At 39.4% G+C, this 22,516-nt stretch overlaps 3 protein-coding genes across 3 annotated transcripts; all 3 read left to right on the top strand.

Annotated features, from left to right (window-relative positions):
* Positions 1 to 400: 400 nt before the first annotated feature.
* On the top strand, positions 401 to 889 carry LOC145050705 (secreted RxLR effector protein 78-like). Its single transcript, XM_078998913.1, has one exon. The coding sequence runs from the start codon at positions 401 to 403 to the stop codon at positions 887 to 889; it is 489 nt and encodes a 162-aa protein (XP_078855039.1).
* Positions 890 to 5,623: 4,734 nt separating this feature from the next.
* Positions 5,624 to 6,900, top strand: LOC145054834 (Plant basic secretory protein (BSP) family protein). Its single transcript, XM_079003100.1, has one exon. It carries the CDS (start codon positions 5,769 to 5,771, stop codon positions 6,687 to 6,689), a length of 921 nt encoding a protein of 306 aa, XP_078859226.1. The 5' UTR covers positions 5,624 to 5,768; the 3' UTR covers positions 6,690 to 6,900.
* Positions 6,901 to 8,500: 1,600 nt separating this feature from the next.
* On the top strand, positions 8,501 to 9,354 carry LOC145050704 (serine/threonine-protein kinase BSK1-like). The gene is made up of 4 exons (XM_078998912.1): positions 8,501 to 8,619; positions 8,754 to 8,869; positions 8,987 to 9,120; positions 9,268 to 9,354. Exons 1-4 carry the CDS (start codon positions 8,501 to 8,503, stop codon positions 9,352 to 9,354), a joined length of 456 nt encoding a protein of 151 aa, XP_078855038.1.
* The last annotated feature ends 13,162 nt before the right edge of the window (positions 9,355 to 22,516 follow it).

Raw genomic sequence — 22,516 nt, 5'->3', positions numbered from 1 at the left:
TTCCAACCTTTTAAGGGAGTTCTGATGGGTTGTAAGAGTGATAGATTCAGATCTCTTGATCCGGGTACGGCTAATTATCTAGATTCAGTGTTCTCTAGTGAAGAGATCAAGAGTACAGTCTGGGATTGTGGGATGGATCGGGTGTCGGGTCCAGATCGATTCTCTTTCCAATTTCTTAAGCATCTTTAGGAGATTTTGGGTGATGATGTGGTGGATTTTGTGCAGGAATTTTGTGTCAATCCTAGGTTTCCCATTGGGTGTAATTCTTCTTTTATTACATTTATTCCTAAGATTGACAATCCTATTTGTATCAATGATTATCAGTCTATTAGTCTCATGGGCATGCAGTTTAAGATTATTGCTAAACTGTTGGCTAATAGGTTAACAGCAGTCCTGCATGATGTTATTGGGTTGGAGCAATTTGCTTTTCTCAACTCCAGGAAAATTAGATGGTCCTCTTCTTGTGAATGATATGGTTCAATGGTTTAAGCACAAGAAGCAGAAATTGATGATTTTTAAAGTTGACTTTGAAAAGGCATATGATTCAGTTAGTTGGGATTATATTGACAGGATTATGATGCTTCTTGGTTTTGGGGAAATATGGAGGGCTTGGATTAGGGGGATGTTTTCTAATTCTCGTTCCTCAATACTTTTGAATGGTTGCCCTACGGATGAGTTTCAGTCGTTTAGAGGGTTGAGACAAGGTGACCCTTTGTCACCTTTTGTCTTCATTATTGCTATGGAGGGCCTTCATATTGCTATGGAGGATGTGGTGTCGGAAGGTGTGTTTAGGTGGGCCCAACTTGAGCCACATGATTTAGCTATCTCTCATTTGTTTTATGCAGATGATGCTATTTTTCTAGGAGAGTGGAATGAGAATAATGTCTGAAATTTGATTCGGGTGTTGAGATGTTTTTATTTAGTCTCGGGTCTAAATCTCAACCTTTCTAAATCTAGTTTATATGATGTGGGGGTTGGTAGGTCTGAAATCACCAATCTCGCTTCTTTTACAGGTTGTTCGGCTGGATCTTTTCTGTTTGTGTATGTTGGTGTTCCGGTTAGAAATTTTATGGTGCATGTTAAAGGATGGCAAATAATTATAGATCCCTTCAAAAAGAGATTGGCGTATTGGAAAGCTAGATTGTTATCTATTGGTGGTCATTTAACTCTTGTTAAGTCAGTCCTGGGTAGGCTTGGTATTTATTACTTATCTATTTTTAGGCCTCCTATTGCTGTCTTGCAGGCTTTGGAGAATATGAGGGCTTGTTTTTTTTTGGGGGGTATGGAAGAGGGTCAAAAACGTATTCATTGGGTTAAGTGGAATTTGGCGTTAAACTCTTTTGACCAGGGTGGTTTGGGTATTGGTAGTTTAGATGCTTGTAACCTGGGACTTTTATATAAATGGAAATGGAGATTCTTGAATGAGCCTTAAGCCTTATGGGTGAAAGTTTTAAAGTTTTTTATGGTGAAGGGGGAGGGTTTTTTGGGGTCTCGAGAATACAAAGTGGTGGTGGTGTTTGGCAGAAAATTGTTGGGTCTATTAATCATCTTCACGAGAGTGGTTTACTGCCTTCGAATTTCATGGCTAGAGTGACTGGGGATGGAGCTCCTATTCGGTTTTGGCACGATGTTTGGTGCTTGGATGTTCCTATTATGGTGTAATTCGGAAGATTGTTTGCATTAGCTTCTAATCAAAATTCTTTAGTTAGAAACTATTGGTCTCCGACGGGTTGGGTTTTTACTTGGCGTCGTGATATTAGAGGAGGGATTGAACAGGAGCAGCTTGCAAGTTTGATGTGATGGATTTCATCTTGGCACGGAGTCAGACAAATGGGTTTGGAATCTTGATAATTCGGGGTGCTTTTTGGTTAAATCGACTAGGAATTGGATCGATGATTCGAGACTTCCGTCGGGTTCCTTGTCCACTCGATGGAATCACTCAGTTCCTATTAAAATAAATGTTTTTATTTGGAATTTATAAATGGATAGGCTCTCTGTTAGGTCGAAGTTGGTGGAGAGAGGGTGGATCTTGACTCGGTTTTGTGTACATTGTGTCACGATGATACAGAAGATGTGTTGCACTTGTTTATTCAATGCACAACTGAATGTCAAATTTGGAGGCGGGTTAGTCTTTGGCTTGATTTGTATATCCCTATTTTTCTCACTATGAGAGACATGATGGACTCGATTGATGTGAAGGCCTAATGTTAGGCAACAACGGGTGATTGTTGACTCGGTATTTTCTGTGGTCATTTGGGTGCTTTGGACGTTCCGTAATGGTATTTTGTTTAGTAGTAATAAGCCTAGAAAAGATAGGATTTTTTATTCCATTTTTGATATTTCGTTTCGTTGGTTCTCGTCTCGTAACTCTAAGGCTAGGATTAACTGGAGTTTGTGACTTCAAAATCCTTCTCAGTCTTAATGGTTTGTTTTTCTAGCGTCTTGCTAGTTTTGTTTTAATATATGTTTGCTGTCGTTCAAAAAAAAGTGCCTTTAAATAGGGCATAAACCCAGAAATCTAGGGTTTTAGACCAAAATATCCACCACATTATGGGCAAGATCTTTCCATGACGTGGCGCTTCATAGAAGTGCGTTCCTCCAACAAATAATGTCATGTCGTGGTTCCTCCATCACCACATCGTGGCTAAGCCTAAATCTAAAAATACGAAAGTCTCGAACCTAAATGTTACAAAGAACTTAGTATTGTTGAACGACTCATCCTAGATAACGTCCTAAATGTTTCAGTGTTTCATGATGAACAGGGATACTGAAATCGACGAGATGGACATTCTTGGTTCTCTTATTCACATTATTTGTTTAATGATATTTTTTGTTATACGTATAATGATATGGTATTTTCTTTCTATACATTTTCCTTCATTTTCTATTGCTTCCCCTATAACCCATGGATATTGCAACATTTGACCATTTTTCATTTTTGGTGTGTGGATGATGATAATGGGATGAAATTAAAAATGAATATGTTATCAAATTATGTCTAAAACCATCTGATAATGTTATTAACAAATCCAAAGGTATTATATGATAATTAAGGGTTACTTTTAACCATGATGGTTATTTTCTTGGAGTTGGTGATGGTAGTGGTCAACTTGAAGTTAAAGCATATAGTATTTATCACATATTTATTATGTGTAGTTGTTGGTATATGCATTAACATTGTATCCCACATTGGTGATGAAGAAATTTTTTGTTGTTTTATTAGTTTAAATCTCATTCAAATATTTGAAAAGTAATTTGGAAGGAACTTTAAAAGGTGAATAGGACATTTACTTTTCATCTTAATCATTTAAAAAAATTCATCACTTTTTAGTCTAAATTTTAACTTTTCATTAATTATTAAAAAAAAAAAATCAACCATCACATATTTTCAACCATTGCACCTTTTCATGAAAGATTGTAACTTGGTGGGTATTGTTGAATCATATCTTCATAGTCATGTATAGCATTCATGAGCCTAAGAGAATCCCTAAGAGCATCCCTAAGTAAACAGTGATATTGGTTAACGTAAGTGGACAACTAATGAACATTAGCAAAAGAAAAATAATTACATATTTTCTCGGTAGATAAATGCATCACTCTAGTTCCAATACCTAAGTAAGTTTCATTAATGCTCATTTATTATTCTTTTACCATGAATTTATTAGCATCATTTCCAGGAGCTAACGAATTTTGTTTGTATATAGAACCAAACGAGAATCATGTTCGTGATACCAGCAATACGCTATTCTCCATTAAGCCTATCGTTTGTACCATGATGTGCACCCCTCATGTATTTGTACTTTGCACCAACACTAATGATATCTTCCTATCTACAATGTGTACCCTTAGGCAAAAAGGTATATTTCCTTTATTCTAAAATAAAGTAAAGTATGTTGCTATTTCATTCATTTTGCCAAAAAAAAAATTCTTAGCTTGTCTTGACAATGGAAATTTTAATAGGTTTTTAATGTACTTGAAATTATTTTGCTATCTTAAACACATGTGCAATAAGGATGAGAACTGGTTAGATTTATGCTTTCTTTGCTTTTCTCGATTTAGTTTCTTCAGTTTGAATTTTTTTTTAATCCAAACCTAAAACCAAAATGGTGATCGTAATTTGACATTTTTTGGATGGATAAACATCGTATTCCAGCAATAAGAATTTGTTCCAAATATTTATATAATTTAAATTATAAGGCTAGAGGTAGTGATATCACATTTAGTGCACTGCCATCACAGTTTTAATCATTCACATCACTACCACATAGGCCTTCTCACACACCATTTTCATCCTTTATTTAGGTTGGATGGGTTAACTTGTCAATTGTTTTTATCTAAGCAAATAAAATTTCATTAATTTAATGAAAAATTACAACACTTAAAACATAATATAAACCATAGGAAAAACATAATGAAATACTTAAAACACGACTGAACACATGAATTAAAGCCCACATATCTTAGACATTATATTTCTTCGTAATTTTCCTATTCACGTTCTTCGCAATTTGACGTTCATTCTCAGGCTAGTGAGAAATATCTTTCATTAAGAGTTTATAATCACAAGTCTTTTTTTAGCAATCTTCAACATTTTTTTATATTCGCATTTAACCCGTCGAGCCCCGATTTTCTATCATCACTTTGACTTGAACTACCTTTGACACCTTTTTGCTCGATCTTTTCTCATGGGACAACTAGGTCTTGGCACCTCAGTTGGTTCGTCTAGGTTGAGATCTAACCCAACATGGCCATTAGATGATTGGATATGGATGGCTTCGAGGTTTTTGTTCTTTTCAACCACCCTTAGTGAAATCTTTCAATGTGTTTACTTGAAGCCATTTTTTTTAATCCTTCACAACATTCCAAAACTCACCATGTTTGAAAACATCATTCTTCTCTTTCTGGTAAAGTTCTAGAGTTTTGGTAATGATGATTGCATTACTTGAATAGTTTGGCCATTGTCACTTCATGTTCAAAAAGTTACCATTGAAATACATTACACTTTTGTTGTTGTTGTTGTTGTTCCTCCACATCGAGTAGATTTGATGGTTTGCTCGATAGTTTCATTTCTTCAATTGGACAAAGGAAACGTTTCCATATTTCTTTTATAAAATTCGGCACACTTTGATCGTACCAACCGACGAGTCCTTTGAAACGTCAAACCATGCATGATTGTGCCAACATCCTTTCTTTTTCCGGGGTCAATTCTAATTCAGGTACTTCCCTTTTATGTTTGAATTTTTTGGGTAAAAACGATTACTCTTTTAAAATTTTGTAAAAAAATATCTCTCATGTCCCGGTACATGCCAAGAAGCTTCTAACACTAATAATTAAGAAATTTATAACAAATTATGAGGTACGTAGTTATTATTATTTTTTTCTCTTGAACACCAAATATAATATAATCTTAAATTACTCTTAAATTCAACTATGTTATTAAGTTAGCAAAAAGGAATCAATTCTAAATATTTGTATAATTTTATGGATGTGTAGGATAATTATTTTTTAAAACTTTCATAATACAATATATTTTTTGTTGTCTTTTTATTTTCGGGTACACACTATCCATAACTCCTAATCAAATACATCGAGGCTGAATGGCTTTCTGATTAAGGCAGGAACAGGCCACGACATTTAAAACCCTATTTGCGTTGGTCAATTTCTATCCACTACTCACAAAATTGAGATATCAGATATGCATGCTCCACTATAATTCTCCAAAAGTACCAACCCTAAAACTAATATTTCCTATATATCTTTAAGCACAGATGGAGGCCCACCCCCTCCTCCAATCTCTCATTGCCACCACCTCCACCTCCACCACATACGGTGTTCGTGCACTTTCCTCCCCGCCACCAAAAGTGGATTCTCACGTCATAAGCAATGTTTCCGGCATTCTTTTTCGTTTAACTTTGATAACATTCATAGGATTTATGGCTATTTGGGCAAACCACGAGGCGTCCAAAGGCTTCTCCATAACAATTGTCAATGATGCAGGTAAGTACTCATTGCCTGGAAAACACTTTTCGCTCTTCTACCAAGCAAACGATAAAGCGACAAGAATTGTCCTCAACACAAGCAGATTTGTAGAAAATCTCCTCTACCCTAATAAAGACTTCCTACATATGAGGAAACAAATCGATGGTGTCACTCTTAGACTTGCCCCCACAGTTTTTCCGGGTACTGTGGCAGTTGATTCACGAAAACCCTACGAATATATAATCAGTTTGAGTCCCTTGATAATGGAAACTTCGAACAACAATGAAGAAGCCATTGTATTGGCGGTGCTACAAGGCATGGCACGTGTATGGCTGTGGGATGGCAATGGGGCAACTCCACCGGTGCTTTTGAACGGCATGGTTGAATATATAAGCAGTTTAGCAGGCTTCACACTGGCAGAAGCATGGACGTCCGGTGGAGATGCTACAAGATTGCCGGAAAAGAATGTTGTTTGCTGGACAGATGAGCAGCCAAGAATGGTGGCATGGTTTTTGAGATATTGTGATCAAAGAAAACAACCAGGTGGTGGTGGTGGTGGTGGCGGCGAGGTCATCCGGAGGTTGAACCAAAAGATGAGAACCGGATGGCATGATTGGATGATGGATGAAGCCTTAGGCATGGCAGGTCAGCATGCATGTGCATCTTACGACATTCTGATAAGGCATCACAATCTATTAAGTTCAATGTGATTATGTCGGGTCTACACTATATAATTGGGTGTAGATGTAATTATGATGGATCCATGTCATTATTGTTGCTTTTTGCTCAAATATTTTTTAATTACGAGTTGCAACTTGCAACATTATTATTTGTACAATGAAACATATGTCTTACCAAATACGTGTCAATATTGTCTCGATGCTTAAATGAGTTCGATTATTTAATAATTTTATATTTCAATCTTGTTTTAGTTTGATCATGAAATGAATGATCGTGTTGAATTGGCTTGTGTCCTAAGTCTAGAATCCATTTGGTGCTTGAAAAGTTATATACAACATTACAACATGTTTTACACAATATCAAATGATAAAGTTCCTCGACAAGAATTGCATCCGATAATATGTTATATAACTTTGTGTCAATAAACTAAGTGTAGTGTCCCACAATGTAATTTACCCCGATATCATTTATCTACCTATGTCCAACAAGTTAATATATATCTAAAGTGTGTACCATCTTAGTGATTATCTCATCACTATGTTTTAATATTTAATGTAATCAATATCATAGGCAACTTTCTGTATAGACGGCACATTATTTTGTATATATAGAGGATCCATCTCTTTAATGAAAGGCATGGAGATTACAAACTCTGCATAGCAACAAACTAAATGACACGGTTTGTTATTAAGTAGTAAGGACCATGTCCGATAAGGTGTTATACATCTTTGTTTCTTGTTTGGCAATAGGGTCCGAAAATGTCCTCGGTCCAAGGGGACACTAGTAGAAAAAATGATTTTAATGACAGACAAATCATGACGTACATCGGTTTTATGACAAACAAAGATGTATGGTTGTCGTATTATTTTTGTCTAATAAAAAAACACACGCTGCAAATTTTATTTTTGTCCCTCGTCTCTTAAAAAAAGGAGGTCATTTTATATTTTTTGCCTTATGTCGTTTCCATCTCCCTATAGGGGCTCAAAACACAGGCGATCTAGGTTTTTCATCATTTTTGCTAGCTAATTTGCGGTTTCGATCTAGGGCTCGAATGAACCTTCACCGTATTACACTAAATATTCCCCCCCCCCCCCCCCCCCCCTCATACTAGAGCGAACTCGATGCTTCAAGCAATTCTTCATCAAGCTTGTATGCATGGTTTTGTTAGGCCTGTAAATTTTTCTCTCATATAATCTTTATTAATCATTCATAGTATTGGTCCTCGTAATTTTTGGAATAACTTCCTTTGATTTTGGCTACAAGTATGTTATTGGAGGTGCACTGTAAGAAAATCCATCTGGAAAAACTGTTAGCACAAACGGTGTTTTAGAATCAATTGTCGTTGTTGGCTATAACTCGCTTGAATGAAGCCACCACTGTGATTTTGCCCCTTCTACAGTTGACGACCAAAACCAGGTAGCCCTTCAATGTCTAAAATTGGTCCATTTTAGGGCTAAATTGCAGTTTTTCTGTTCTTGTAGTTATATGCTTTTCTCTTTGGATGTTATTTGTCTTGATTGAAAAAAACAAAAGAATATTGTTTTTCCTTTTTTGTATATAATTCTTGTATAAATCTTATTCTATAAAGATCAAATTAGTGGTATTGCATCATTGTTTGTAACTTTGTCAAGCTTCTGCCTTCTGGTTCAGTCTTAATTTGGGGATCTTGGATTTTTAGGGTTTTACATACTCAATGACATTGGCTATCGATTATTGTCATTACATCAATGGAGTTATGGATTCTTAGCAGTTAGCATTGAGCTATACCTCCCTGAAGCAGTTGTCTACATCATAAAGTATCGGGATGTGCATGATTGTTCTAAGATTGGCTATGACCATAATGGTGAATTCTTTTAGTTGCATGGATGAAGCATGGGGAATTGGAAAGTTAAGGCATAATCGGGTGGCTAATTTGATTAGATATTGTTGTGATGGAGATGAAAGGATACTTGTTGCAGAGTATATGCCTAATAATACTATAGCAAATCATGTATTTCATTGTATGTAATCATAACTATAATTCTATCTTATGGTTCCCATTTCTATTTTCAAAATAATGTTGGATTTTGAAATTTGAATTCATTATGTTATAGGCTTCCGAGTAATCATAATCAGGATGTAATCAAACATGTTGTAGGAGGTGGGATTGACATTGTAATATTTACTTTGATGGTGTTGAATGTTTGGCAAGTTATAATTTGTGTAAGGAGTAATAGATAGTAAGAGAGCATATAAGTAATTTTACATATATCCCATAGGATGCTATAATAAACAAACCAATCAAAGTACGTTGCTATATCCTGCATTTAAATATTCTCTTTAACAGGGGAGAATCAAACGATCAAATGGGCAATGTATTTATGGGTCGCTCTATGTATTGATGAGGCATTGGATTATTGTAGTAGTGAAGGTCGTCCATTGTATCATGAACTGAATGCCTATAGAGTAATCTTTCATGAGGTATTGTATTTTTATTTTTAGTTTTTATATCTTGTTTTCATTAGTGAAATATAAATATTGTCTTGACAATCATATGATTGAGAGATCATAAAAAAGGATCTCTATATTTTGTTTGAATTAAATTGATAATTTGATTGGAAAATATAGCAGAATGATGATCCGAGAATTATGTGTTTTGGGTTGATGAAACATAGCAGGCATAGAAAAAGTTACAGCACAAATCTTGCATTGTAACGCCCTAAATCAGGTATGGCTTGGAAACCCTCGAAGATTTCCAATTGTGTCATAAATGGTCCCTTGGAGTACACTGGGCGTACCTATGAGAACGCTTAGCGTACTCTGCATGAATGATCGCGGGGGCATTTCGCATACGCGGGGTGTACGTAAGGGTACGCCGGGCATACGCAAGAAAAGGCCAAAACCCTAAATCCATACTTGAACCCCTATTTAAACATCTTTTGGCCTCTTGGACCAAACCCTATCAGCCTCCTTAGCCCCATTTCGTCTGCTTTCAGTTGAGATAGAGTGTGAGTGAGAGTTTAAGCTTAATAAAAGGGTTTTGATGAGCATTTTGGAGTTCTTTCAAGAAGGGGAGTTGCTAGGTAAGCTTGGATCCGTTTGGTGCTTCAAGAATCTATATTGTGGTCATCTTGCAAGACTTCTAGAGGTAAAAAGCTACCTTTCCATCTAAATTCTTAGATCTAGATAGGGTTTTCTAGTTTACCCCTTTTTGGTTGGTTTTGGACCTCTTATGGTGAGTTCAGCAACTCCATGAAGTGGGAATGACAGATCTGAGGTCCCTTAGTCATTTAGAAGCATAAAAATGGGATCTTGATGGATGTATTGGTCTCATGCATGGATTAAGGACCTTGAAAAGGTCTTAATGGAAGTGTTGGGTGTTTATGAGACATGCAAGGGCATAAAGTTGGCAACTTTATGCCTTAGGTTGTTTGAACAAGTCTAGATCTTACTTTTGGACGTGATGGAATCAAGCATTAAACACTTAATGGAAAAAGTGCTTAAGTTGATTGTACGTTGGGCGTAACCAGCAGTACGTGGCGCATAGTGCCCAAACCTTCAGTACGATACGCGTACCAGGGTGGTACGCTGGGCGTACGCAACTCAGTCGGGCCTTAAGCTGTTTTGGGCCTTTGGGCCTCATTTGGTTGTTAGGCTTGATTGGATTCTGTAAGTTAGAGGCCTTTTCATCTGATTAGGTCGCGGACTTATCGGTTGGGTCTTATTGGGCCAATGGGCCCATTAAGGATATTGGACTTGGACTTTGGGGCCCATTTGCAAGAAAATGGTAATGGGGCCTTGGGGGTAGACTTCAGCATGGTATGTGTTTATTCTTCTCTATCTTGTGTTTAATAATTGCTTATATGTATGTATTATGTTTTGAATAGGGACATTTTTGGTCAATGGTATGTCGGCTCATGTTCTGTTTGATTCGGGTGCTTCCCGATTGTTCGTGTCTCTTGCGCTTAGCAAGAAGTTCCGAGGCGCGCCGGTGTGACAACTTGAAATTTATTTCGTCATTTTTAACCTCTCCTTCCGTTAATAAGCCTCGCTTTATTAAACTATCCGTTAACCTTTTGGATTGGTTAATTAATTTGGGACTTTTATAATGACTTAGTAAGGGTTGAAACAAATTAGAAACACCCTCATAAATCCCTTGAAAAGTTGTAGTTTCAACCAAGTCAAAATATGACCATTTAATCGGGTGCGACCAAAAGCCCCGTTTAACGTCAGTATCGGGTAGATTTCCACTGAGCCCCAACTCAAACCCCTATATAAGGGTGAGTGGAGTCCATTTAAGACTTTCCACTCTCTCTCTCTCTACACTCTCTCTCTATAACTTGCTTTCTATCCAAAACGCCAGTTTCGAGCCCCAAACTAGTAAGTAATCTATCCTAACTTGTTGTGTAGCTTAGTTAACATGCAAATTCGTGTTTAAGACATCAAATAGGGGCCAAATTATGTGTTTACGGCCCAAGAACACTCTTGGACCGTAAACACCCTTAAGTCGGGTTTTGAAGCCCGAAAACCCTTCCAAATCACCCCTAGGGATTAGATATGACTTGTAGACTTACACCTTCGAGCCTGGAACACTAAAACCATGAATTTTGGAGAGTAAACATGAGTTTACGGCCCAATAACACTCTTGGACCGTAAAACCCTCTTCATAGGCCGTGAACACCCTTTAAGGTGTTAGAATTTCCCTCAAACACCTCCTATGGCTCGGGAAAATGTCTAGAAGCAACCCCCATTGAAGTAGGGGCTTTAAACATTAAGGAACTATGGACATAGGAGTTTACGGTCGTAAACCCCCCCCCCCAAGAATTGGTCCATGGGTCGTAAACTCCCCTAAATATGCCAAATGGTGCCCTAACTCCCCTATATGGCCTGGAAAAATGCATAGAACTTTATTCTCTACCATTTAAGACCTTAATACACCAAAGGAATGAGCATATAAGAGCTTACGGCCGTAAACTCCTTGTTTAGGGTTGTAAACTCCTCAAATGGTCCATTTAGAGCCTTAAACCGCTTTATATGCCATATAATTGGACCTAGCCTAATTCCACTAATGAGATAAGACCATTAAGCATCCTAGAACACCCCCCCCCCCCCCACCATGAGTTTACGGCCGTAAACTCATGGGTAGTTGGTCATTTGGGCCGAAAACTCTACAAAGAGTTTACTCTTGAAGAGTAAACTCCCTAACTAGGCCATACACACCCTTAGATACTACCCGGGACACCCCTAGCACTTAACCAGAGTGTTTTCCGCACTTTAGGATGCGTATACGTGTTTAATTAGTATTATATTTACTAATTGTATGTAAACATATGTCATCATATGTTAATAGGTCCCTAAGTGTGTTCAAGTCTTTACTTGACACCGAGCACCCAACCAGCACTTTCGTTCAATCCACTTACAACAGGTGAGTTCATACCCCTGGATTAACCTTTTAAATGTTTTTACATGCTTTTATGGGGGGATACTAGTTAAAACATGCTAGTTATCATATCAATCATATGTGATTGATAAACCGCATGCAAAAGGATTTATCACACTTTCAGCTGTTTTACCAAGTATAATACTATAGGTGGTTTTCCAAAACGTCTTCACTTGTTTAAATCTTATCTCAAATTGTCTCTCGCACTATATGTTTTACATGAAAACCAGTTACAGCAGTATTTTAAACAAAGGTTTTCTTTACTTATATTGTTTTATCCAAATTTATATTCAAAACTTGCTTATGAAAGGTTTTCAAAGGATTTCCAAAGGTCTTCAAGCATATTTTACAAAAAGGATATCAAGTCACAATTTTCTTAAGTGTAAAGGTTTTCCAAAGTTTTCGTCAAAGTTTTCTTCTATGCTTCTATGCTTCTATTTCGTTAAATACATGCTTGTACTTGTATAGTTATATAAATAATGTTTAAAGGACTTAGGAAGGCTAGTTCGCCCTATTTCCTTTTCCTCGTTGGGATGTGGTCTGTGTAACATCTGTGTTTCCGGGTTTGCCATTTTTAGCAATGTAATAGTCTAGGTTAAACTTTGTAACCCGTTTTGAAATAATAAGAATGTATTATTTGAGTATTATGTGTTTTGTGCTTAATTGCTTAATTATGTGGTCTGATTAATTAAGAATAAAAATAAGCGTCAAAATTTAAGTGTAAAATGAACTTAATATCTTTGGTTAATGTTGTAGTAGTTGAAACGAGGTTTCCGAATATATATATAGAACGCCCAAATCTGACTTCGTATGAGAAAGTTATGATTTATCGAAGTTTCGGCTTAGCGGTATGCAGCCTGAAATACTCGATTTGAAATCGAGCGGTTTTTAGCCAAAACAATCTAAATGAGGATCGAAGGTCTCGTTGTTGGTATCGAAGCGATAAAAAGTTAGGCGAGAACGGACGTCAAACAAAGAAGTTATGAATTTATAACAAAGTTTTTCTGTCGCGGCCTATTAAAAATAAATAATAAAAATAAAGTCAAAATTAGCCGACGGAGTCTAAACGAAAGTTGTAGAGCGTAGTCTCACCTTTCTGTGGATATAAAGAACGTCGAAAACGGAGTTCGTATGAAGAAGATATGAATTTCCGAAGTTTATTAGTTATTTTGTATTTAAATTAAATCATTAATTCGGAAGCATTATCCGAAGAGTAGTCACCGATCTGATCTGAGGTACGCCCCGCGTACTCCGAAGGTGTCGACATCGCAGCAAGTGGCTTCGGATGACGCATGCAGTGACGATTTCGGAAGCAGTACGCGCCGCGTACTGCAGTACGCCCCGCGTACTCCGAGGCTACAGCCTCCTATAAATAGGATGCGAGGGCAGCTGGCTCTTTTGCTAATTTCTTCTCTTCTCTCTCTCTTTTTGCATCGTTTTGCGTGCCAGAAATACCCCGAAGCCCCGGTATCATATTCTAGCCCCGAGGCAAGTCCCGAGATCCCGAAGATCCCGAGAAGTGCGGTTTCCGAGTCGAAGCTCTGCCCGCGAGAAGTTCGATTTTTGTAGAGATCTTCCAGATCTGCTGAGGATTACTACTTCTACAAGCCGTAGTGCTGTCTGATCATCTTCTGATCAAGTGAGTGTATACTACCTTTCATAAACACGATAATAATACAAGTACGGTTTGAGTGTATTAAGTAAATTGTGGTTTATATGTGTGAGGGTGTAGTTACTTTCTTCTAACACGTAACCATGAAGTATTTTATACGATATACTTGTTATGTGTATATTTTGTGATTGTATGCGTGAATGGATATTCACTTTATTCTATCTCATAGATTTGAATTGTTTTTTATGAAATACGTGTTATGTGGTATGCCTCATCTGTTATGTGGAATATATATCGAATGAAAATGATATACAGGTTTTAAACTATGTATGAAAATATATTTTTTTATCTACTAATATGTTGGGTAGAACATGGGTAGATAGTTGGTGTGTAATAAACAGATGAGAGGCCTCGATGTTGTTGTTGTTGTTGATCTAGTTATTCAGCGGAGTATGGATAACGACCACGAACTTTTTCTAGACAGTCCAGTGGAACGCTAGCAGGTTCATAACCTGTAGGTGTTGTGAACGATGTGTTCACCGGTGTACTCTATCCCCCTCATGGTTGCCTTTAGGATATCTATTGTTGAGGAAACCCCTTAGCAGTGATGTCCGTCCCGATGAAAATCCTAGATTAGGTCCCTTGAGATAGATGTTGTTTTAGGGACGTAAAGTGAGGATAACGGGAATGGGTAATCGGGATAGTGATTGGTTGGTGAAATTAAATATAACTTATTTATTGTGGGTTGAAAACCCTATATGCTCACCAGGCTCCCAAGCCTGACCCACTCAGTTTTATTTGTATTACAGGAAGTGGCACAAGGGCGTAAGATGGATGGATCATCTTGTTGTTTTGTTTACAAGTCTGTATATGTATATATTTGTTGAATGACTTGTAATGTTATCGCTTATGCTTTATGGTCTGTATCGGAACATGACATCCCGAGTTTTGATTATATAATGAAAATGCATCTCTTGATGAAATGCTTTGATAAATGTTATTTTATCATGTTTTGTTTTGGGAACAAATTCCGCAACTCTTTCAAATCAAAAGGATTTACTCTGAAATTATTAAAAAGCATAAATGAAAATCGGTCTTTTCTGGCCGAGATTTTGGGGATGTCACAGTCTGGTGGGTATCGGATATCCGTCCGAAGGTCGTTTAAACATTAATTATATATCATGTATACATGTATAGACATAAAGGTTTACATCGATCAGTTCAATTACCTTGGGTAGCAAGGGCATCCTTCCATTCATCATTCATAGATCAGAGACACTAGTAACTATTATAGGAATAGTTAGGAGCCTCTATATACTCTTTCTAGTACGAGAATTCCACAAGAGTCAGTTCATACGCAAGTCTATATCATTTCTCCAGCGCCTCTAATAGAATTCAGAATACGAGATGCATCTTCAAGACACGGATCTCCCCGTCGTCGAGTTGGTAACTAGAGTCTCCTGTAGGGAGAGCGGGCATTGTGTGTATAGATCTATACGGGACTGACACTCCCGCACCCTGACTACTAGCTACAGTCCACGGCCAACCAAGCCAAGGGGTAACAAATGTCATATTTATTCCGACGCTTGCAGGGCGTCAAGTACTCTAGTGTCAATCAGTATGGTTACGAGTATCTCCATGTTTACCTTATAATTCATGGCCTTAACGTAACGAGAATCTAACACTGTATTCTTGAAACCACCCACTTAGGATTTTCTCTTGTTTTTAGACCTTGCTAGTTGTATCTTTCAGTTGATACTGTCTGGGGTCTGTGTTTCTTTGTTTTAGACCTTGCTAGCTGTATCTTTCATTTGATACTGTCTGGGGTCTGTGTTTCTTTGTTTTAGACCTTGCTAGCTGTATCTTTCATTTGATACTGTCTGGGGTCTGTGTTTCTTTGTTTTAGACCTTGCTAGCTGTATCTTTCATTTGATACTGTCTGGGGTCTGTGTTTCTTTGTTTTAGACCTTGCTAGTCGTATCGTACATTTGATATCATCTGGGGTCTGTGTTTCCTTTTGTTAGACTAAGCCAGTCGTATCATTCATTCGATACTCTCCTGGAATCTATGATTTCTTTTGCCTTAGTCAGCAGTATTTTCTGCTGAGGCATATGTTATTTTCCCTAATGTTTTTACTAGTGATATTCTCCTACTTTCTTTAAAGTCAAATATCGTATTTTGGTAATGATAGTATTTCAGGTAAAACTTCTCTTTAAAACATAACACTATCAAGTCTTGGTAGAAGACTGTTTTTAATTAGAAAATATAGGATTTTCTGGAAAAGGCACTAATACACCGTAGATTCTAAACTACTACTTTTTATAAAGTTACTTTGAATAAAATGCTTACTTACACAAATGACACTCAATACTTATGAACTCACCAGCATTTATAAAAATGCTGATACTCGCTTTCAAAATAACTTGTATTCTCAGGTCAGCAATAGACAGGTACACCCGGGAGCTTTTGTGAAGCCATCCTAAAACCGAGCTGCATCTATACTAGTTTCTGTATTAATTTGATGTCTCTATAAAATGTAACTTATGTAAAAGTATTACTATTAATGCAATGGTTGTTGTACTTTGATTACTATACTGCATATGTTGTGATACTTGACATGACGTCATCCACCCTAGAACGTTTCTGCCATTCCGGTTTTGGGGTGTGACAGTCGGGGACTCTGGATACCCCACTCGAGGTGGAGATTGCAGATGATCGCACTGTGAGTGTTGCGAGGGTATATCAGGACTGCGTCCTAAATGTGCATGGCAAGAGGTTTCGCGTCGATTTAGTTCCCATACCGTTGCAAGGATTGAAGGTAATCATTGTGATGGACTGGCTGCGGGCCAATGGGGCCATGATCGATTGTGAGCGACATTTGATCCGGGTTTGAACCTCAAGGGGGGGAGAGCTGGTCATTCAGGGCAAGAGGGCCTCGCAGGGTCCGACCCTCTGTTCAGCCGCGAGGGCCAGGAGGTTTTTGCAGCAGGTCTGCATGGGATTCTTGGATTATGTTTCAGATACGCGAATAGAGGCGGTAGCAGATATTGTCAGTGTGCCGATAGTGCAGGACTTTCGGTAGGTTTTTCCCGAAGAGTTGCCTGGGGTGCCTCCAGAGAGGCAGGTGGATTTTCACATCGATTTGGTGTCGGGGGCCGCTCCGATAGCCAAGGCACTGTATCGGTTGGCACCACCTGAGATGCAGGAGTTATCTACGCAACTTCAAGAGCTGCTAGACCGAGGGTTCATCTGTCCGAGCAGTTCTCCATGGGGAGCACCGATCCTTTTCGTGAAAAAGAAGGACGGATCGCACAGGATGTGCATTGATTATAGGGAATTGAACAAGCTGACGGTGAAGAACCGCTATCCTTTGCCAAAGATCGACGATTGATTTGATCAGCTTCAGAGTGCATCTTGGTTATCCAAGATTGATCTTCGATCTGGGTATCATCAGATGAGGATTAGGGATGAGGATATATCGAAGACAGCTTTCAAGACCCGTTATGGGCGTTACGAGTTTGTGGTGATGCCATTTGGGCTCACCAATGCCCCGACAGCATCCATGGATCTCATGAAACGGGTCTGCAGACCGATGTTGGATCAGTCAGTGATCGTTTTTATTGATGATATCCTGGTTTACTCCAAAAGCAGGGAGCAGCACGAGCAGCATTTAAGAGAGGTGTTGGAGACTTTGAGGGCAGAGAAGCTTTATGCAAAGTTCTCCAAATGTGATTTCAGGCTGCGGGAAGTGCAGTTTTTGGGGCATGTCATCAATCAAGAGGGTATTTTGGTGAACCCAGCCAAGGTGGAGGCTGTCATGCGATGGGAGGTACCGAGGAATGCCTCGGAGATTCGTAGCTTCTTGGGTTTAGCAGGTTACTATCGTAGGTTTATCCAGGATTTCTCCAAGACTGTCGTGCCATTGACCCGTTTGACCAAGAAGAATGTGACTTTCCGGTGGGGTGAGGATCAGCAAAGGGCTTTTGAGACCCTGAGGCGGAGGTTATGTGAGGCTCCAGTCCTGGTACTACCTGAGGGGTTGGATGATTTAGTGGTATAATGTGATGCATCGATATTAGGGTTGGGTGCAGTGTTGATGCAGAGGGGGCATGTGATTGCTTATGCCTCGAGGCAGTTGAAGCCTCACGAGGAAAATTACCCTACGCATGACTTGGAGCTGGGGCGGTGGTGTTTTCCCTCAAGATTTGGAGGCACTATTTGTATGGAGTGCGGTTCATTATTTTTACCGATCACAAGAGTCTAAAGTATTTGATGGATCAACAGAACCTTAACATGCGACAGAGGAGATGGTTGGATGTACTGAAGGATTATGATTGTGAGATCTTATACCATCCAGGGAAGGCCAACGTGGTAGCCGATGCTTTGAGTCGCAAGACGAAGGGTCCCCGATTATGGACATTTGTATGAGGATGACAGTAATTTCGCCTTTGTTGGAAATGATCAAGGAGGCTCAGGTTGAGGGGATGAAGAAGGAGAACTAGAAAATAGAGAAAATTTGGGGTCAGTATCCTTTGTTTGTCAAGGATAGCCGCAGCCTTTTGACTCAGTGTGGTCGAGTGTGGGTACCATTGGCAGGGAGAGTGAGGCAAAGACTGTTAGAGGAGGCGCATAAGTCCAAGTTTTCTATACATCCAGGTGCAAAAAAATGTATAGGGACTTGAGACTGAGTTATTGGTGGCCCTACATGAAGCGGGAGATCGCCTGGTTTGTGGAGCGGTGCTTGACCTGCAGGAAGGTCAAGGCCGAGCACCAGCGACCTCATGGCAAGGTTCAGCCGTTGCCCATTCCCATGTGGAAGTGGGAAGAGATCACTATGGACTTCATTACGAAGCTACCAAGGACGGCAAGGGGTGTGGATGCCATATGGGTTATTGTGGATAGACTGACGAAGAGTGCCCACTTCATTCCGATCTCCGAGAGTATATCCGCAGAAAAGTTGGCAGACATTTATGTTCGAGAAGTGGTGGCTAGGCACGGGGTGCTGGTGTCAGTGGTTTTGGATAGGGATGTTCGGTTTACATCCAGGTTTTGGAAAAAGTTCCACGAGGAACTGGGTACTCAGCTACATTTCAGTACAGCATATCACCCTCAAACTGACGGTCAGAGTATGCGTTCTGGATTTTGGAGGAAGTTAGGATACGTATTCCACTGGCAGAGTTCTCATACAAAAACAGTTATCATGCCAGTATCGAGCGAGCTCCATTCGAGATGTTATATGGTTGGAGGTGCAGGACCCCAGTGTGCTAGGACGAGGTTGGACATCGGGTGATGGGAAGCATGAACGTTGTACTCAAGACCACCGAGTTGATACAGCAGGTGCGAGAGCCGTCAAAAGAGTTATGCTGATCGACGGCGAGCGGATCTTAAGTTTCAGGTGGGGGACTTTGTTTTGTTGAAGGTGTCACCCTGGAAGGGGATAATTAGGTTTCATAAGGGAGGCAAGTTGGGGCCTCGATTTATAGGCCCGTTCAGGATCATAGCCCGAGTGGGCAAGGTAGCCTATCGTTTAGAGCTTCCAGATGAGCTTAGTCAGATTCACAACACCTTCCATGTGTCTCAGCTTTGGAAGTGTGTTGCTGACGAGACTGCAGTTGTTTCCTTGGATGACATTCAGGTGGATGAGAGCCTGAATTATGTCAAGAAATCGGTCGCCATCTTGGATAGAAAGACGAAGGGTCTTCGCAACAAATAAGTGAAGTTAGTAAAGGTGTAGTGGCAGCACCGGAAGGGCTCCGAGTGGACATGGGAGCCGGAGGAGGAAATGCGGGAGCATTATCCTGATTTATTCGCAGCTACAGACTTCGGGGATGAAGTCTAGTTCAAGTGGGGGAGAGTTGTAACGCCCTAAATAAGGTATGGCTTAAAAACCCTTGAATAATTCCAATTGTGTCATAAATGGTCTCTTGGAGTACGCTGGGTGTACCTATGAGTACGCTTAGCGTACTCTGCATGAATGATCGAGGGGGCTTACACCAGGCGTACGTAAGGGTACGCCGAGCGTACGCAAGAGAAGGCCGAAACCCTAAATCTGGACTTGAACCCTTATTTAAACTTCTTTTGGCCTCTTGAACCAAACCCTATCAGCCTTCTTATCCCCCCATTTCGTCTGCTTTCAGCTAAGATAGAGTGTGAGTGAGAGTTTGAGCTTAAGAAGAGGGTTTTGGTGAGCATTTTGGAGTTCTTTCAAGAAGGGGAGTTGCTAGGCAAGCTTGGATCGGTTTGGTGCTTCAAGAATCTATATTGTGGTCATCTTGCAAGACTTCTAGAGGTAAAAAAGATTGCACCTTTCCATCTAAATTCTTAGATCTAGCTAGGGTTTTCTAGTTTACCCCATTTTGGTTGGTTTTGGACCTCTTATGGTGAGTTAAGCACCTCCATGAAGTGGGAATGACAGATCTGAGGTCCCTTAGTCATTTAGAAGCATAAAAATGGGATCTTGATGGATGTATGGCTCTCATGCATGGATTAAGGACCTTGAAAAGGTCTTAATGGAAGTGTTGGGTGTTTATGAGACATGCAAGGGCATAAAGTTGGCAACTTTATGCCTTAGGATGTTTAAACAAGTCTAGATCTGACTTTTGGACGTGATGGAATCGAGCATTAAGCACTTAATGAAAAAAGTGCTTAAGTTGATTGTACTTTGGGCGTAACCAGCTTTACGCGGCGCGTAGTGCCCAAACATTTAGTACGTTGGGCGTACGTAGCTCAGTTGGGCCCTAAGCTGTTTTGGGCCTTTGGGCCTCATTTTGTTGTTGGGCTTGATTGGATTCTGTGAGTTAGAGGCCTTTTCATCTTATTGGGCCATGGACTTATCGGTTGGGCCTTATTGGGCCACGGGGCCCATTAAGGATATTGGACTTGGACTTTGGGGCCCATTTGCAAGAAAAGGGTAATTGGGCCTTGGAGGTAGACTTTGGAGGTTGGGCCTTTACTTGGGTAATTTAAGGCCCTATCATTGATTGTAGTATTATTGTTATTCAGCTCAGGAGGTTGCGAATTATTAGGAGGGTAGTATTCGTATTCATCGGACGGGGTTGAGTCTTTTCACCATACCTATGGGTTTACGGCACTAAGGCCGACCCATTATGTGTACATGTTATGTATGTGATATTCATTTATGAATTTATATGTTATGTGATATTATGTTGGTATGGAAGACCTCAGGGGGAGCTCGTGGCATTAGATATAAGACCATGTGGGGTAGCCCATGGCATTCCTAGGTAAAGACCATGTAGGGTAGCCCATGGCATTCTTGCTACATCGTATTGCATGGTTTCTGTGGCATGTTTATAGCTTTAATTAACTAACATGATTTGTGTGTGTGAATGTGTGTGGTATGCTCTGGGAAACTCACTAAGCATTTCGCTTACAGGTTGTTGATTTGTTTCAGGTACTTCTGAGCCCAAGGGCAAGGGTCCGGCGTGATTGGTTTTAATGTATTTGGGACCCTCTGATGTTTTGAAATGGAAAACAAAGATGTAATGAATGTTAATTTGAAAACATATGTTTAAGAATCTATGGTTTATGAGATTGGTTTTGATTAACTCAAAAGTGAAAATTTTCTTTGTAAAAAAAAAAAAATTTTGGGTCGTGACATGCATACACTCCTTCCAAGTTTGATTAATATTTGGTACGAATATAGAAAAATATTATATATTTATTAAAAAAAAGTTACATATAAATGCATGTCATAAAATTGTCAAAAGTTATAACAAACAAAATATGTCATAAATATCAGTCGTGTAAAGTCCCGAAAAACAGATCTACCAATGATCAAAGATAATAACAGATGCAAACACGAATTAATAAACGAATATAGAGCAAAAGACCAAGCTTGCATACGCTTCAATGCTATAAAACGTCTGATACAACTTGGGAGTATACGAAAGCATCAACAACCAACAATGACTGACACAACTCGCTATTTATAGACTTGACTAAGGACCGTAAGGTGTTTACGGCCGTAAAGAGTTTACGGCCGTAAACCCATTCTGACCGTAAACACATGAAAAAACACTAATAATTACATATCTACTGCTATCAACGACTACGCCTAGACCAAACCACTATACAGGGTCTTTCAATCTCCCCCTTGGTTTGGACTAGCTCGGCCCCATTCCTTTCTTTACTAGCATGACATCCATTTGGCCCATAGCGCCATTCCACATCTGCTTGCTCAAGATCTCAGCAACCATCCTGGTATACGCCTTGGCTCCCTGCTCATAGACATCTTCAACCACTTTGATCTGAAAATTGCTCAGATAATGAATATCCCACTTCCTGAACTGCAGTAGGTCTCTTCGATCATACAACCGTATGCACCCATTCTTGAGCTTAATGACTGCACCACAAGTACTCTCATCGTAAACCCAGCACTCCATAGAACCAAGCGATCCATCTTGATAACCTTGAACAATAGGAAATTGTTTAACTTGAGTCGTGGGTGGCCACATAACCAATTGCAGAGGTTCATCAGAAGAAGCTTCAAACACATCTGGATGTTCTAGAATGACTGACTCAGCAGTTGGCATTGTAGGAAAGCCCTTCTTTACTTGCTCATCTAGAAAGAATTTGAACTGCGAAACCTGAGGATTGTTTAATAGATTGATAAAAGGAGCTTGTGATAACTCCGCAAGATCAACCCTTGTCAATGAACTAAAAGCACGAACATCTTTATACAACTCTGAATTACCACTCTTGCGAATAATAATCCAAAGTCGAAGAGGATCGTGAAATCCCCAAGCAGCCACACCCGACCGATCTCCAAAAGTATCTCTGAATCGAACAATTTCAAGATCAGTGAC

This window comes from Lactuca serriola, chromosome 5 (genome assembly GCF_051521515.1).
Source record: "Lactuca serriola cultivar US96UC23 chromosome 5, Lser_US96UC23_V15, whole genome shotgun sequence".
Classification (NCBI taxonomy): domain Eukaryota; kingdom Viridiplantae; phylum Streptophyta; class Magnoliopsida; order Asterales; family Asteraceae; genus Lactuca; species Lactuca serriola.
Note: the sequence above shows the minus strand (reverse complement) of the source record. Positions and strands in the feature narration are given on the sequence as shown.

Bases quoted from the DNA above. Each gene is read 5' to 3' on its own strand.
- LOC145050704 (XM_078998912.1), top strand. From the start codon at position 8,501: ATGGTGAATTCTTTTAGTTGCATGGATGAAGCATGGGGAATTGGAAAG. The intron at 8,620-8,753 runs GTATATGCCTAA...ATTATGTTATAG, and splicing joins GAAAGGATACTTGTTGCAGA to GCTTCCGAGTAATCATAATC. The intron at 8,870-8,986 runs GTAATAGATAGT...TCTCTTTAACAG, and splicing joins AGTTATAATTTGTGTAAGGA to GGGAGAATCAAACGATCAAA.
- LOC145054834 (XM_079003100.1), top strand. From the start codon at position 5,769: ATGGAGGCCCACCCCCTCCTCCAATCTCTCATTGCCACCACCTCCACC.
- LOC145050705 (XM_078998913.1), top strand. From the start codon at position 401: ATGTTATTGGGTTGGAGCAATTTGCTTTTCTCAACTCCAGGAAAATTA.